We start from the raw sequence: 17,623 nt of genomic DNA on the forward strand, positions 1-17,623 counted from the left end.
ATGTGTTTTTTTTCACTGCGCATTTTAAACATGATGCAGTGATATCAAGAAGAAATCTATTTGTTTTGCTTATCTTACAAACAATGTTAGTAATTTTCTGCGAGATGTATAATGATAATAAAGAAAACGACTCAAACACCAATGAGTGCAATTTAACACTAACTTTAAAATGTTTATTTAAAATGACAAAACTTTAAGTACATACAAATTTTAAGTCTTTTATCTTAACTTGCTGGAAAAAATCCGTTATAAACAGAAAAAATTACATAAATAGAAGCGTTTTGAAGCTTAAATTCATAGTGATTTATGAATGGAAGAATGCATATTTAATGATAAAACTCATGGACACCACAGCGATAAGTACTTTTGTGATAATAGCAGTAGCTGATGCGCCCGAATAACAATAATATTCATCACAGTTGACTTGCGTATAAATTTTGTAGTATTCTTTTACATCTTTCCAATCGCATAGGCCCATATTGCACCAGTCAAACTCAATCGGTTCTTCGTTTAGGAAAAACATAACTTTCTCTTGTTCTATTTCATTGGGGCAATTATATTTAACTGTGGCTAAATTGGATGCAAGTGGAGCAATATTGCTTAAACGCCACTTTCTATTTGACATGCTGTAATAATTGTCGGCTCTCAGTGGATCGGCGTCCTTGTACGCACCGAGCGTGCTCAATAGCAAGAGGAAACTCGATGAATGCGTTAGATAGACAATGGCTTTTGGTTCGGTTTTACTTTCAAGATGCGTTAACATATCATTCATTAGAGAGCACAATAAACGACTGTTCCCAACACGACCATGACCACTTTCGTAATATTTACGTAGATCTTCTGGATACTCTAAATGATAAATTTGTGATGGTGTAAATGCTGAACACCATGCACTCGTTTTCTCAGGATTCCATGCTTGATCATATATGCACATGTGGTACATATCAAACACAGCCTCTGGTTCCAACGGAGTTTGGAATCCAAGTCGTTCAGACACATCACTCACCAAACGATACATTATTTTTGATTCCAAGTATTTTCTGTATTCGGATCGATTTCCACGCGTTTCTTCTTTATCAGTTGGACATGAATAGTATGGCTATAGGCACAAAATAATGTAAATAAATCATTGTTATTCAATATGATTTCGGAAATTGTTCAACTCGGACATTATTCATACCATGATCAAATTGTTATTTTCCTCTCCTGGTGGCACTTCAATTGATTTTGTGTCAAGCTCTGGGCCAAAGAGACCTAATTGAAAAATCATTCAATTAAAAATGTGCACTAGAGTTAAACATTGTTTCTATATTTGCAAGCACTCAAAATAACTCACCATCAACATATGCTTGAAAAGTACTTTCGGAACGATCAGTGTCTGTGTACCGAAATAAGTATCTTTCTTTGTCATAAGAAGTCTTAAAAATGGTTGGAAATAACTCTTTGAATCGTTGCGCAATGTATTTTACTTCATTCCACCCTGAAATTCAAAATTTTAACACATTCAAATAGAAATTTTTTTATTTCTAATATCAAATCATATTATTGTCGCAAATATAAATGTTACCTTGTACAGTGAGATGCTCATCATATTCTGTTGTAATATTTCTATCAAAATATAAGAATCAATTTGTCATTGTTGTAAAGAAAGAGTCAGAATCTAATATACTACACACCTATTCCATTTCCATTTTTTCAATAGAATCAAGTCTCTATCACACATCGCACCATATTTTGGTTGTGTATTCTTCTTATAGTTTTCAATAATTTTATCTCTCAAATCCTCCAAGTTTACGAAACGGTTCATTTCTCTCGCTGTGAATGATTTTTAGAATTAATCCCTTGTACTTTTTTCAAAATAGATTTTTTTTTATAAAAAGATCTGCTTACTTGTTGGTAACCGAGCACCATGTCTGACATAAAACCAAATTTTTTCCGGCGTACAATCTGAAACAAACATTGATATGGTGAAAAATCACTCACCAATCCAATTCGTGCTTAAAGAAACTTTTTGCTAAACATATTTAAGCGACATGTAACACATACTTGGTACGACGAATTGTGAGTCAGGTTCTTTTCGTTTTTCTATGAAATACGATGTCTTCGATGAAAAATAATTAATTTGTGTTTTTTCTTTGTCCGAATCATAGCAATATTCTTGACAACAAAAACTTCGTCGCTGACCATTAATCAAATCAACTGAATTTATTGTCAAAAGTAATACATGCACAATGAAAAACTTAATTTTGAATTCCATTTTCGAAATAATTCCAATTTATATTTCAATACAAAACTGTTTCACACTGAAAACTTGAATAAATCTACTTCGCACAAATCTGAATTATTTATACCTGTTTTAGGTGGCTGATATCATTTTCTGGAAAACTACACCAACAATTTGAATGCCGATGTTGTTTTGTTTATCCAAGATGATTTTTGTAAATGAGATGAGTTCAGTCAGTAAGAAAATATTGTGAAATAAACAAGATATGCGCCTAATTGTAAACATTAGTCTAAAATATGACGCGTTTCAGAGAATATTCGAATTAGATTTTCTTATGACTGAAAGAAAACAAGATAAGTCCCCTCATACTCAAGGTATCCCACTAAAACTTCTCTTTCACTAGCCGATCATTTGACGAGCGTATGTCATTCAGTTGTTTATTGAACTTTGTTTATAAGAAGTACACGAAAAGATTATTGTTTATGGCGTTTTCAAAACAAACGACGACGATTTTTGCATTTTGAATATTTTTTAAATATTTTCACGCTAAATTAATCCTAGAAAAATAGCTATGACCTCTAAAAAATGGATGCATTAGAGGATTAAATGATTTTTTTTTTCTACTATTCCGTGCGAAATTCTAATTTTCATTATTGTTTATAAATTGTATTGAAATTGCTTGTTATTTTAATGTAACGAGACACATTTTGAATAAAGGAAAGACTTGATCATGGTTTCATTGTATTGATGCTTCTATTTTTCACTTATATTTAAATGTTCAATTAAGTTTAATTTTTCCAAGTAAAAAATTCATTCGTTGCTCGTTCAATTTATTTGTCAGTTTCATCATCTTCTACTTCTACGTTTTAACTTTTGTTAGAAGACAAAAGTAAATACATTTTCTGCGAGAAAGAGAGTATTTCAACAAATTCATGAAGGCTACAGCCCTAGAAAATATTAATCTTACAGTGAACAGAGAACAAGTGATAATAATAATTAAAAATGGTCACTCCAATGAGTGCAATTTAACACTAACTTTAAAATGTTTATTTAAAATGGCAAAACTTTAAGTACATACAAATTTTAAGTCTTTTATCTTAACTTGCGGAAAAAAATCGTTACAAACAGAAAAAATTACATAAATAGAAGCGTTTTGAAGCTTAAATTCATTGTGATTTATGAATGGAAGAATGCATATTTAATGATAAAACTCATGGACACCCCAGCGATAAGTACTTTTGTGATAATAGCAGTAGCTGATGCGCCCGAATAACAATAATATTCATCACAGTTGACTTGCGTATAAATTTTGTAGTTTTCTTTTACATCTTTCCAATCGCATAGGCCCATATTGCACCAGTCAAACTCAATCGGCTCTTCGTTTAGGAAAAACATAACTTTCTCTTGTTCTATTTCATTGGGGCAATTATATTTAACTGTGGCTAAATTGGATGCAAGTGGAGCAATATTGCTTAAACGCCACTTTCTATTTGACATGCTGTAATAATTGTCGGCTTTCAGTGGAGCTGCGTCCTTGTACGCACCGAGCGTGCTCAATAGCAAGAGAAAACTCGATGAATGCGTTAGATAGACAATGGCTTTGGGTTCGGTTTTACTTTCAAGATGCGTTAACATATCATTCATTAGAGAGCACAATAAACGACTGTTCCCAACTCGACCGTGGCCACTTTCGTAATATTTACGTAAATCTTCTGGATACTCTAAATGATAAATTTGTGACGGTGTGAATGCTGAACACCATGCACTCGTTTTCTCAGGATTCCATGCTTGATCATATATACACATGTCGTACATATCAAACACAACCTCTGGTTCCAACGGAGTTTTGAATCCAAGTCGTTCAGACACATCACTCACCAAACGATACATTATTTTTGATTCCAAGTATTTTCTGTATTCGGATCGATTTCCACGCGTTTCTTCTTTATCAGTGGGACATAAGAAATATGGCTGAGAGGTAAGAGAATACAAACAAATAACGTCTGGTCAATTTTAAATAGAAATGATTGAGTTTAAGTTGCTCAGTTTTATAGGCATTTTGATGTTTTTGATTTTCAAAAAGGACGGAATTGCTAAATTTGAATATATTTCGAATTATAAATGCCAATTTTTTAAATATGTATTCATACCATGATCAAATTGTTATTTTCCTCTCCTGGTGGAACTTCAATTGATTTAGGATCAAAGTCGGAGCCAAAGAGACCTAATTGAAAAATTACAGTCAAATCATCCATTCACTGACACTTGCAAACCGTTTAAATAACTAACCATCAACATATGCTTGAAAAGTACTTTCGGAACGATCGGCATCTGTGTAACGGAATAAGTACTTCTCTTTGTCATAAGGAGTTTTAAATATATCTGGAAACAGTCCTTTAAATCGCAGCGCAATCTTCTTTACTTCATTCCATCCTGAAATAAAAATTTAGCCACGTTCAAATAAAACACACTTAGATCTCAAATATCGAAGTATATATACTTCGCAAAAAAAATAATGTCGCAGAAACGATATTTACCTTGTACTGTGAGATGCTCATCATATTCTTTGGTAATATTGCTATCAAAATAAAAGAATCAATCAGTCATTCATTGCAATGATTCAAAGAAAGAGCGAGAATTTAATTTAATTTAACACACCTATCCCATTTCCATTTTTTCAATAGATTCAAGTCGCTATCACACATTTCACCGTATTTTGGTAGTGTATTGTGCTTCTCATAGTTTTTAATAATCTTATCTCTCACTTTTTCCAATTTTCGCAAACGTTTAATTTCTTTGTCTGTAAATCATTGAAAAAAGCGTTTAATTACTCTCACTTTTTAATGAAAAAAATTATGAAAAACTATGATTACTTTTTGGTAACCGCGCACCATGTCTGACATAAAACCAAATTTTTTCCGGCGTACAATCTGAAACAAACATTGATATGGTGAAAAATCACACACCCATTGCAATTCGTTCTTAAACAAACTTTTTGTTAAACATTTTTAAGCGACATGTAACACATACTTGGTACAAAAAATTCTTTGCCTGGTTGTTTTCGCTTTTCTATGAAATACGATGTCTTCGATGAAAAATAATTAATTTGTGTTTTTTCTTTGTCCGAATCATAGCAATATTCTTGACAACAAAAACTTCGTCGCTGACCATTAATCAAATCAACTGAATTTATGGTCAAAAATAATAAATGCACTACGAACAACTTAATTTGGAATTCCATTTTTACACAAATTGTATATTATATTTTGATACCAAACCGTTTCACACTGAAAACTTGAATAAATCTACTTCGCACAAATCTGAATTATTTATACATGTTTCAGGTGACCGTCGATATCTGATATTTTCTGGAAAAGTACAAAACAGCGAAAAAAATTGAAGTGATCGATAAAATCACTGATGTTGAATTGTTTATCTCAGAAGTTGCAAGATTTGCGATAACAATTGAACTCAATCAATCAGAATAAGTGTAATTTTGAGATATCCGAGATACTTTTAATTGAAAACAATGATCTAATTCATTGCATATTGTCGACAGATTTTCTGATTCATTGAGAGATTTTTTTTATTGAGTTTATTGATTGAATATTATTGCGACTTTATTAAATCGAAGTGCTTTTATTCCAAGCAAATAAATATTTCGCAGTTTATTTCGTTTTCTGTTTTTCGTAGAAAGGAAGTTGCAACCTTCTCATTGAACTACCAATATAAACAAATAGTAAACATGTTTATCATAAAATAGTAAAAATTCTATCTATCGCCATTTTTATGACATGTTTGCATAAAACTGTATTTATGTGTTACCAACTTGATTAAGATAAGATAAGATTCTTACATGGAAGGTATTTTTTTAAATGTCTGAAATGAGTTTCATTTTTATTCAATCACATCTTATTTCATTATGACATTTTATGTATAAACACTTCAAAGAACACAAATTTTGAAGATTCTCTTGGAACGAACCGAGATTAGGTTTTATTTGAACAATCTAAAGATACAATGTAAACATAGATGACAAAATTATTTGAAATAGTCACATTTTGAAGGACACCTCTTTATATTTGTTGTAAATTTAGTTTAAATCACGATTTTTTCTGCGAAAAAGGACATATTCTCAAGGAATCAAACTTTCATTCATCAAAAATACAAAATACACGTCGTTCTCTTCAAAATACACGTCATTTGAACACGAAATTCAATATTCTTCCTCAGCTACTAAGTGCCAACACAGACGACATATTTATAAATCAAATCGAAGTCAATCAGTACTTGAACATTTTAAAAATCAGGCCATTGAGTGCACTCCAATCATCATGATTTGTGGTGATAATTCGAATTTGACTGCAGTTATTTCGCTGTAATCAAAATCAAAGCCAAATCAAGTCATCATTCCTCTTGCGAATTGTTGATTGGTTATAAATTGTTCAAAGTTCAATCTCTGCGACATTCATTTTTTTTAAAAGACGGTTTTTGGCTCCGGAACATTGATATCTTATCATTTATGTTTCCATGGAAACTTTTTTTGTGTGAAAAGGATGGCATTTGTTTACGATACTTGTTGTTTTTATATCTATATTATTGTTTATTATGCTATTTTTATGAAAATACGTATATATTGACTTTATCAGATATTAATTTCTTTATTTCTTAATCATTTACACTCACGTAGATTAAAAGAAAAGATGTTCAATAAAATTCCAATACAGCATGAACGCACAATTTTACTTTTCTGCATACCGACTGTGTGCTGTAGGGTGGATGGATTTTTATCGATTTTGTTCTACAGGCCATGTAGTTACTATGCTTGTGCTCAATACATGACATATAAAATTTGCAACACTTTTTCTACAGAACACAACTGCCCTCCTGTGATTTGGATGAGAAATTTTTTTTCGTGAAAATTATTCGAATTTGCTAGGGTTTTTGATTCTAAAAGTGAAGACCTTTTTTTTAGCTCATCAATGTAGAAAACTGAGAAGAATTCTTTCAATTTGCTAGAGTCTTTGGTTCCGAGAAATTTTTTTCCGATTTGCTAGGGTTTTTCGGGAAGAAAATTCTTTCGATTTACTAGGGACTTTCGCCTCAAAAAGTGACTTCCAAAAAAAACGAAAAAATGTCTGATATGCTAGAGAATTTTCTAGAGAATTTTTTGGTTTCGAAATAACTCAAAATAACTCAAATCTATTGTTTTTATCAAAACTACAATTTTTGGTGGCATATAGGTAGGCCTACCAGTTATGCCTATCACAGGCATATTATCTTTATAAAAAAACATTAAATATTAGGCCTGTTGAAGGCATTATCATTATGCCTACATTTTAAGTGAAATGGCTCATTGGGTAGTCATATCAACAGTGGTTTTTTCACTCGTCAAGCAATCGTATCAACGCGCAATAATAAAGGCCAGGAAGCTCCAATATTAGAAAGTTTACTGTTATGGCTAAAATATTTCATTAAGCTTGTCCGAATGGTTATGCATATTTTCAATCAATAAAATCCAAATAATAAATGCGAAAACTTCGAATAAAAGTTGTGTCATTTGATTTATTTATAATTGTAATAATAATTAGTTTATAACAGGTTGTTTGCTTCAAAAGAAACTTGTAAATAAAAGAAGAAAATGTCAAATTGCAATATTCATCATCAAATGTTCATAAAATTTTACAAAAATAAAATGAAATTATAACGTAAACTTATTAATATTGTAGTTACAAACATGACTATTCTAGCATTTAAAAATAAAAATAATAATAATAATAATAATAAAATGAACAATTCAATTTCTCCTTTAAATTTTCAAAATTTTGATTTATGTTTGATGCAGGCAACATCGTTCTAAATAATGTCGCACTACCATTTTTTTATACATCACCAAAAATATACTTTGCATACAAACAAAAGAACTAACTGAACTTTTTCAACTCTTTCCTCTTTAGTAAAAATTCCAATGTTGCGACGAAATGACTTGAAACGCTTATAGAAAATAGGCAATTTCCCCTTAAATTTTATCTAAATAAAACATTGCAGTGATTTTTTTGTATAAAAATGTTTTTTCCAAGTTGCCGATCTGTTTGAATTCAATGTAAGCAAGTTTTTGGCTTAGAAATCTTTATCCCAATCTGTTTCATCGTCTGGGGGTGGTCCGTCTGGATCTGGTGGGTAATCATCGAAATTGGCTGTATCTATGGCACTACTCACACTCGGCATTATCGGCGGTGTCAATGAGCGATTCACCAATCCTTCCCAGTAGAATCCATCGAACCATCTGCATGATAGAAACAGTCAGTTTTTAATGAAAATGTTGAAATTTGTTTTGAAAATTGAAATATTCATAGGAAAGTTTAGCACTCACTTATGCTTTCGAATTTCGCCAATACCACCACGTTGATAGCCCAAACGTTCAGTTGGATTGTCCCGGCACAATTTCTTAATTAAGGCGGTTGCGTTGCGTGTAATATTACGTGGGAATTCAATGGCATCGATTCCTTTCAAAATTATATTGTACGTTCGCCTGTAATAGTTATCAAAAGGTGAATAATAATCGAAAAATAAAAGATGTGTCTTGATATAGTATCATATATATACGTACATTGGGTCGGCTCCAGTAAAGGGTGGTGTTCCTTTAAAATGAATTTATTCAAGAAAAAATAAAAATATATTTACGGTCGGTTTCGAGCTTATTTGGTAGTTACCTGTGAGCAATTCAAACATCAAAACACCGAGTGACCAATAGTCGGCACTAATATCATGGCCACGATTCAAAATGATTTCGGGTGCAACGTATTCAGGTGTACCGCAGAATGTCCATGTTTTACGGCTGGTTTGTAATTTTTTGGCGAATCCAAAATCGACTAATTTCACATAACCATTGATATCAAGCAAAAGATTCTCCGGTTTTAAGTCACTGCAACAAAATAATTGAAAGATTGTTTATTTTTTGTTTCTTTTTTCCACAAATTTAAAAATGTTAAAGGTGGTAAAAACTCACCGATAAATAATATTTCTTGAATGCAAATAGTCAAATGCCTCAACCACACAGGCCGTGTAGAATCGCGTTGTTGAATCATCGAAATGACCTTTATCACGTAAAATGGTCCATAGTTCACCGCCAAGGCAACTTTCCATTAGCATGTACAAATATTTACGATCCTTGAACGTTTTGAACAATTTAACGATGAAACTGCAATTGGCTTCGTACATGATCTCTTTTTCGGACATAATGTGCTGTTGTTGACGGGTTTCAACGATTTGTACCTTCTTCATTTGTTTCAATGCAAACGAACGTGAACCATCCGAATGAATTTGTACCAATTCAACGCGACCGAAACCACCAACACCAAGTGTTGACAACACACGTAAATCAGATAACTGTACATCACGAAACTCTTCGTTGATTCTGCAAACAAAAATCGAAAGATATTAGTCTCGGTTAAAATATACACAAATGGACAATGCTGATAAGTAAATAAGTGCAATATCCAATTATCCGCTGTACCTACCAATGCTTCAGAAAATGAAAGCATGAAAAATGATCGATAAATTTCATTTTTATTTATTAATTTTTCAATTTTTTTTTTATTTTATCAATTTATTTTCTTTAGTGCACTAGACGCATAAATTGTTGAAGCTCACCTTTTGCGTTCCAAAGTGCTTTCATCATTGTATTTATTGCGAATTTCATCCAAATTCGATATCAATTGTTTAAATGTTTCACGATCGATGACCAAACATGTTACACCATCTTCTGAATCGCAAATGATATTTGCGGTACGCAAATCATCGCTGTTTGTATAAAGAAAGGAAATCGATAAATTCAATATGAATGAAAATTATGTCGAATTGAAAAATGAACTCTTGTGGTCACTTACCCTTGCAACGCTTTTTCGCCAAAGAAATCGCCTTTTCCCAAAACTCGAATAAACTTCTCTTCTTGTGAATTTGGCTGACGAATCGTGACACGAACCGTTCCTTTTGAAATGATGAAAAATGTATCGCCGCGAGCACCTTGCCGAACCTATATTTACCACACATTTTAAAGAAACGTTATCATCCTCGCTCAATTTCACACAAATTCAAATGCGAACTTACAATATAATCGCCTTGATTGTAATGCGTTTCTTCTAAAACATCGGAAATCTTGATGAGAGTTTCTTCGGGAAAACTCTTGAATATCGGTACACTGTGAAATATACAAGAAAAAAAAAGTTTTAAAAAAATTATTTCCATTTGAAAATCGTTAAACTATGTAAATCCAATTCAATTTCATTTCCTGTGACTGAACATCAAATTGCTTTGCGATATATTCCAGAATAAACCAATAAAGATTTCATTTATTAAGAGTACAAAGACAGAAACGAACGAAACACAGAGAAAAATAAATCTTGTACATTAAATTGTGCGAAACGAATTCTCTAAATGGATGGCATTCTGTTTGAAAACTTTTCCGTTTCACTGACTGACAGCACCAGACAAAATACAGTATCGCAATGAGTTTGAAGAGAAAAAAAAATGTGCAAATTCAATTGTTTGCCAGAGATGAAATGAATTTTGCAAGAAATGAAATGTGTATTTTCTCACTTTTGCATTTATTAATTGATTTCACTCTATTCATTTGGCTTTTTGCGCAGCATGTGCTCCAACAGTTGTTGTGTATGAGTGTTTTTGTCACTTTTTATCTTGTTCGGTGTGTTTTTCTTTCGTTCCGCGGTGTCGGAATCGCACAATTAAATAAACACACTTAGCGGGTAATTAGCTGACTGTCAGTGTTTACTTCGACCGCGTTACTTTTTTTTTCGTACGCAACGGAAACAAACCGGGGCGACATAGATATGGTTTTATCCAAAGGTGGCAAGTTTCATTGACATTTTTCGGTTTGGCCATGTTCGGTTCAGTTTTTCTTTCTTCATGTATGCATAAGTTTCAATGCAATTAAAAGGGGGTCAACGGAATGAATGAAGAAAAAACTCGGTGAAAAAAGAGAAAGTTTCCGTGTTGGGTGCGTTTCTGTTGTAAAACATGATCGAAACGATCGAAGAAAAAAAAAACATCGTACAGACACACAAAATCTCAATGGAAAAAAGATGTATATATTTTAAAGAGAAGAATATTTTTCTCTTCCTTTCGTCTTTTTCATGCTGTTTCACGCTTCTGGCCAAACAATTACTCCACATGTAACTGTGCGGAAGACTGTGAATAAGGCTCGCCATGAGCCATAAAAGTGCTTTTGAAGATCTTGTAAAATGAATCATTAGTGTGTAAAATCAACCAGCAATTGATTTTCTTTTTTCATCTCATCTAAATCCCACAAGTTAAATTCTTTCGCCCGAAACTTGATTTAAAAATCGTAAATTTTCGATGCTGTTGCCACCACAAACATAGTTCTCAGCGATTTAGATTAAAATGCATGAAATATTCACTCATCACTGGAATTTAACGCTATTGAAACTATACCGCAAATGAAGTATGAATTCACATTGATTAATCAATTCTTTTGGAAGTTTTAATGGCTTCGTTTCAGAACAGTCGAAACAAAGCTGTTGATTGGATGAGAGTGAAGAATGTTTTTCTAGAAACTTTGCGGTTCGGTTGAAAAGGTTGAATTGATCATCGGAATCATAAGAGTAACTATCGGAATGATTACTTGGCACATTCTACACAGTAAATAATGCACTTTCATAAATTTGGACTCCATAAACAAGAATTTCTCTTGATGGAAAAAGTTGTTAGGTGAATAAAAAAATATCATATTTAAAACTTTCAATTTCTTTGTTCATTTCAATGCAATTTTCGGTGACGATTACTCACACTTTCATCTGTCATTGAAGATGTTTTGGCGTGCGTGCAAACACAAAAAAAAATAATTTAATTGACAGGTCTCACTTTCATTCGTGACTGATGTTTTCTTTCTTGATTTGACAACCTTTAATTAACCAATGTATTGTCGTGAAATAAACAATTTACATTGTGAAACATCATTCTACATCTTGTATGCATGTTCGTCACAATTCCAGTCAAAAAGGCAACAATCAAAATCACTTACACATAAATGTTGAGTTACTTACCTTCGCAAAAATTCGGTATATTCGGCTTGCCGAATGAGACCGGTACGCATCATAATTGTTTGGAAGCATTGTCGTTCAATTGCCCATAGTTTACAATCGGTGTTTGCCGTTATTGTTGCGGTTCGTTGGCAATTATACAAAATGGCCAATTCCCCGAGTACTTTTGCTCCAGATAATGTCGACAGATATTTACCTTCGCGTGACACCTCAACACGACCCTCTACAAATGAGAAAAAAGAACGAATTCAAAGAAAATCAGTTAATAAGATGAAAGAGCAGATTAAATGTGTACAAAAAAATGCAAAACAATGGATACATTTTTTTGAACTGATCTTGACGATGAGTTAACCCAAATATTTCTACATCAGTAGTTCCGTTAAATATTGTTGTTATACAGCCATCATATTATTTGAAGGTTAAAAATGATGAATAATTATTTTTACGGTGGTTTCTACAATTTTCAGACGCATTATTTTGTTCACCACAATTTTCGGAGGCTAAAGACTTTTTCGGCGAATGATGGCAGATAGTGAAAAATACAAATATGTACATAGATCTAGATTTCGAAGATGCCAATTAACACATATATAGAAGAAGTGTGGTTTTTCGTACATTTTTCATGCAATAACCGATTTTGAATGGTAGATAAAATCGTCGTTCTTATGAATGTGCAAACAGAAAGAAGAACACACCGTTACAATTGAATGCATTGCATTTCGACAACAGTTTACATTCCACATACGAGGGTTGCTCCATAATTTTTTTTAAAAACATATATAACACAGTTGTTTTTTGTCGAAAATGGTTTTATTGTTTTTCAAAATATTCCCCGAGATGATCGATACACTTTTGCATTCGATGAAACCATTTGTCATAGCATTCGTGCCACTCCGAAACTGATATCTCCAAAACGTGTGTTTTGAACGCTTCAACTGCTTCTTCTGGTGTCGAAAATCGTTGACCACGTAGTTTTTTCTTCACGCTTGGGAACAAAAAAAAGTCATTGGGTGCCAGGTCAGGACTGTACGGTGGATGACCCATCAGTTCGATGTTTTGACCGGTCAAAAATCGAGTAGTTTGAAAAGATGTGTGAGAGCTCGCATTATCGTGATGAAGAATTATTTTGCGACGGTGGTTGTTTTTTCTTATTTCACCAAACACTTCGGGCAAACAAATGGTGGTATACCAATCAGAATTGACGGTCTTACGATCCTCTAGTGGAACGGTTGCCACATGACCACTTCTCCCGAAAAAACAGGCGACCATTCGCTTCGAAGTGCTTCTTGCTCGAACAACTTTCGTTGGGTTATCTTCATTTTGGAAGACCCATACAGTCGACTGCTGTTTCGTTTCGGGCTCATAGGCATATATCCACGATTCGTCACCAGTGACGATTTTATTAACGTCTTTTGAAGCACCACGATTGAATTTCTTGAGCATTTCTTTACACCAACTCACACGAGCCATTTTTTGTTCATCGGTCAATTTATGTGGGATCCAACGAGAGCAAATCTTTTTTACGGCTAAATGTTCATGCAAAATTGTATGTATGCTGTGGGATGAAATGCCCAAAGATGCCTCAATCTCACGGTAGGTCACATGACGATCTTCCATAATCAGTTTTCTGACAGCATCGATGTTTTGTGGCACAACAGCCGATTTTGGACGACCTGTATGAAACTCGTCTTTGAGCGAACTACGACCGCAACGGAATTCTCGGTACCAGTTATAAATTGTCTGAAGGGTTGGTGCTTCATTGCCAAAGGCCAAATGAAGTCGATCGAAACACTGTTGTTGAGATAATTTACTTCGAAAATCGTAGTAAATCATTTTACGAAAATCTTCACGTGTAAAATTCATTTTTTTGTTGAGTCGCAGTTTACCAGTCACTGTAAACAATACAAATAGCGTTCGTACGACAAAAGGTTCAGGGCACGAATACATACCAAAACATCAAACTTTACGAATATGACAATGGTTTACATCGGGCAACACTATAAGTACCATTTTAAAAAAAATTATGGAGCAACCTACGTATATTATCGTCATTTACACCGTTTTTTTTACAAAACAAAAATATATCGCGCGCTCGATTCTTGCTCAACGCATACCTTTTACCTCCATATACACATTGTTATTTTGCATTGTCTTCTCGGCTACTCTCTCAAATTTGTTTTCCTTCACACATAAACAAATGTGTGTATGTTCGACTTCTGATGTACATTCTTTTGGCCAATAAATGTTGTTTCGTTGTAAACGAGAAAACATAATGCGTTGTTTTTCCAACCTTTCGCTATAGTATACACATTATTACAATGGGTGTTATGTTTTCATTTGAACACATTTGCCATTTTTGATGATATTAATCAACATTTGGAAACCGAAAAAAAAAATGAAAGTGCCAAAATTAACAATGAATGTATAAAAAAAGCAAAAAATACTTCTTTTTACCGTCCAGTTAAAAATAAACATTGATTCATTTTATATACATAATATGTATGCATACAGAATGGTTTCGGTCAGTTCCATTTTGCTCTGGTGAAATTAAGACATATTATTTTTACTCGATTGCAGTGTGTGATTGATTTCATGTGTTAATTCTCTTTTTTTGTGCTGTAAGCAATCAAGCGATTGAATTAAAGAAGAAACAACAACAATAAGAGACGAACCCACAAATGTCGGTAGACTAGCATGTGCAATCGGCGCTGGGCGAGATCGAATTCGGCTAAAAGAAAGCGCAGTGAAAACGTTTGTCGCGTGACACATCCAAATAGAGGAGAAAGAGAGCTTTTGCGTGATTGCAACAATGAGAAGAAAAAAACAACAACAGACGATCGTTTTGATCAAAGCAGTTCATATTACATTTTTTTGCAATTATAAATATAGACATTGTGCTTTTTCTGTCGAACCTAACTCACAGGTCCAATGAAAATCGTTTGCTTATACGTTGCGCTAATCTGAGATGAAGTTGAGCCAATCTGGAAAAGTCGTGAGTGTGTGTGTCGATTTCACATTCTTGAAGAAATGAGATTGAAAAGTACATTTTTTTGTACATCTTTTGTGATACGGTCATCACCGTCGCACAATCAATGTGTTCCATATACTCAACCGGATAATTTGCGCGCCATTCTTGTCACATTCTCTTAATCTAAAAATGTCGAAAGAATGAGCGAAGAAAAAAAGAATCGAATCAAAGTCAACTAACAATAAGATTGAATGCGGCCACTCTCAATTTATGGGCGATAACGCTTTCTCGCAATTGATTTGATTTTGTGCAATTTATGCGGCTTGGCCGTTGTCATTTGCACGGCACAGCCAACGCAACAATGAAAATGTGACAATGCCGACCGTCGACCAAGTACGTGACAATGTGTGATAAACTAGTTACAATTAGTCAACACGAGACATGAATGGTGAAACAAAACACATTTGTCAACACAAACAAGTCATCTAAACAATCACACAACAGGTTGATGCGACAAATCTAATTAATGGGAGAGTTCGAGAGAAATGGAATGAAAAAAAAAACATCCAACAGAAGCGACTGACGCAAAGAGGAAACAAATGAATGTGTTTTGAAATGCGATTGCAATAGACGAAACAAAAAGTAATGCACTGAAAATGTGGAATGTTTTAGTTGATCATTTATGGGACGATGCAAAGAGTTTTAAAATGATTCAGATTGATCGTCGGTGATATGCTATTCGGACCAACCTGAATATTATGGCAATTATTGCACAAAGTTTTGCCAATCGATCGAGAAAAAATTGCCTACTGAGCCTACACAGGCAGTTTTTTCATGAAATCATTCGCATGGCTTAACATTCACATTTTTGTTTCAATTACTCTTCTTCAACACATGGGCAGCAACCATTGAGTCATGAACATGACCACGTAATTTATTTTCGACAACAAAATTCATTTTTAGGCAACACTCTGAAGTGAATTTCATCGACGACGACGACGCACAAACCAGAGAAAAAGAGAGCCAGCAAAATATGCGAACAACAATGTCGTTCACGGACACAAAACCATTTCAAAAAAAATACACACGTAAACATGTTGTTGCATGAGAAAAACCGTTTTATTCACGTGTAACATCGGTTTCTTTTTTCTGTTTGCTAAACGTTAGCCATTACATTTTTCCCATCAAAAGTAGACTAAATGCTTGAGAGTGTGTACAAAATTGAGTGCCGCTCAATGTATGAATGCTCTTTAAATCACTCAATAAAAATGTGCTTGCATTGACTGAATAAAAAAAAAAACGATTTTTTGCAATCGCTTAATCTTGAATAGTTTCTTAACGAATTCGCATAAAAATGGTCAAGAACATGCGTTGCTTTTAAATTCGTTCACTTCTTTTTGCTGAGGGGGGGAACAAACGAATCGAATTTGAAATGATTGATATATTGCTTGAATCTTTTCGACTTGAAACAAAAAAGCAATCACTTAGAAATCGCGGCAACAATGGAAGGTCATACACAACATTAGTTCAATGCCCATTTGGATGACAAGTAAATTAGTTTAACTAATGCTGAACTAGACCGCTGTGAATACCGTTTACTTTTGGTCGAATTTTGTTGGCTTTTCAAATGCATTAAACTGTGGATTATTTTCCGACAAATATCAATGTCATTTGGTGCCAAATCGATTCTACAATTCGAGCAAAAAAAAAAACCATACACTATAGAGAAAAAAAAGAATTCTTTTCAATCAGTCTCGCCTGCTTGGATCGCGAACAAAATTTAGAATGTAGTCAATTTTTGTAGCTCTATTCATTCCTTTCTTAAGCGATCCGAAAAGTTGTGTGTGTATATTTTTAGTATGATGTGTGCTGGTGCTGAAAAGAAACAATACTAAAATCGAACGTCACATGACACGATTTCTTGAAAACACAGCACGCTTCATATGCATGAATTTAAATAGCGAATATTGTTCACAGATCGATGAATCGCATAACAATGGATCGTGCGCGCATCACTTATGGCAAATACGGGCCACACAACAACATTTAGATGAAAGAAAATAAGACGAAGAAGACAGTTTCACAAGTATCACTGATACAATACATCATTTTGCTCCAGCTGGTTTTTATTTCTGTTGCAAGCAAGGAAATCGTAAATTGTCGCATTTTTTCTCCTTTCCACATAATTCACATTGCAAAATCCATGGCAGCCAGAGCATAATTTTTTCTGTGTGTTTCGTATCAAAATTGATCGTCGTTGGCTTTCGCATCTTGAGCAATCAAGAAAAAAAAACACACAGAAAGAGGAACATAAATCATTTTGCATATATGTGTAATTGGGCAACAAAAAGT

General features: G+C 33.5%; 3 protein-coding genes across 6 annotated transcripts in view; all 3 read right to left on the reverse strand.

Moving 5' to 3' along the window:
• Positions 1-222: 222 nt before the first annotated feature.
• Positions 223-3,130, reverse strand: LOC116338169 (multiple inositol polyphosphate phosphatase 1-like). The gene is made up of 7 exons (XM_031763269.1): positions 2,047-3,130; positions 1,891-1,947; positions 1,677-1,815; positions 1,568-1,608; positions 1,337-1,480; positions 1,181-1,254; positions 223-1,099 (listed from the first exon to the last, which is right to left on the reverse strand). The coding sequence occupies exons 1-7, from the start codon at positions 2,255-2,257 to the stop codon at positions 305-307; spliced, it is 1,461 nt and encodes a 486-aa protein (XP_031619129.1). The 5' UTR covers positions 2,258-3,130; the 3' UTR covers positions 223-304.
• A 118-nt stretch (positions 3,131-3,248) lies between these two features.
• LOC116338168 (multiple inositol polyphosphate phosphatase 1-like) lies at positions 3,249-5,531 on the reverse strand. Its single transcript, XM_031763268.1, has 7 exons — positions 5,255-5,531; positions 5,098-5,154; positions 4,883-5,024; positions 4,762-4,802; positions 4,514-4,657; positions 4,375-4,448; positions 3,249-4,195 (listed from the first exon to the last, which is right to left on the reverse strand). Exons 1-7 carry the CDS (start codon positions 5,463-5,465, stop codon positions 3,401-3,403), a joined length of 1,464 nt encoding a protein of 487 aa, XP_031619128.1. The 5' UTR covers positions 5,466-5,531; the 3' UTR covers positions 3,249-3,400.
• Positions 5,532-7,816: 2,285 nt separating this feature from the next.
• LOC116338275 (cGMP-dependent protein kinase, isozyme 2 forms cD4/T1/T3A/T3B) overlaps positions 7,817-17,623 on the reverse strand; it is a 43,762-nt gene continuing 33,955 nt past the window's right edge. For 2 of the 4 annotated variants that reach the window (XM_031763412.1, XM_031763413.1), the window contains exons 5-13: positions 12,307-12,526; positions 10,334-10,424; positions 10,114-10,259; positions 9,878-10,027; positions 9,234-9,641; positions 8,938-9,149; positions 8,835-8,865; positions 8,598-8,756; positions 7,817-8,510 (exon numbers count right to left, since the gene is read on the reverse strand). In XM_031763412.1, the coding sequence (XP_031619272.1) occupies positions 8,345-8,510; positions 8,598-8,756; positions 8,835-8,865; positions 8,938-9,149; positions 9,234-9,641; positions 9,878-10,027; positions 10,114-10,259; positions 10,334-10,424; positions 12,307-12,526 (1,583 nt within the window). In that variant the 3' untranslated portion in view covers positions 7,817-8,344. The remainder of the gene's footprint in view (positions 8,511-8,597; positions 8,757-8,834; positions 8,866-8,937; positions 9,150-9,233; positions 9,642-9,877; positions 10,028-10,113; positions 10,260-10,333; positions 10,425-12,306; positions 12,527-17,623) is intronic. The other 2 variants (XM_031763411.1, XM_031763414.1) reach the window with 2 other exon arrangements.

Source organism: Contarinia nasturtii, unplaced genomic scaffold, assembly GCF_009176525.2.
Source record: "Contarinia nasturtii isolate CC-2019 unplaced genomic scaffold, AAFC_CNas_1.1 Cnas_scaffold_350, whole genome shotgun sequence".
NCBI lineage: Eukaryota > Metazoa > Arthropoda > Insecta > Diptera > Cecidomyiidae > Contarinia > Contarinia nasturtii.

Coding starts and splice junctions, on each gene's coding strand:
- LOC116338169 (XM_031763269.1), bottom strand. CDS start 2,257: ATGGAATTCAAAATTAAGTTTTTCATTGTGCATGTATTACTTTTGACA. Junction 1,816..1,890: donor TGGTGCTCGGTTACCAACAA/GTAAGCAGATCT, acceptor AATCATTCACAG/CGAGAGAAATGAACCGTTTC. Junction 1,609..1,676: donor AAAAAATGGAAATGGAATAG/GTGTGTAGTATA, acceptor ATATTTTGATAG/AAATATTACAACAGAATATG.
- LOC116338168 (XM_031763268.1), bottom strand. CDS start 5,465: ATGGAATTCCAAATTAAGTTGTTCGTAGTGCATTTATTATTTTTGACC. Junction 5,155..5,254: donor CAAAGAATTTTTTGTACCAA/GTATGTGTTACA, acceptor TGTTTGTTTCAG/ATTGTACGCCGGAAAAAATT. Junction 4,803..4,882: donor AAAAAATGGAAATGGGATAG/GTGTGTTAAATT, acceptor TTATTTTGATAG/CAATATTACCAAAGAATATG.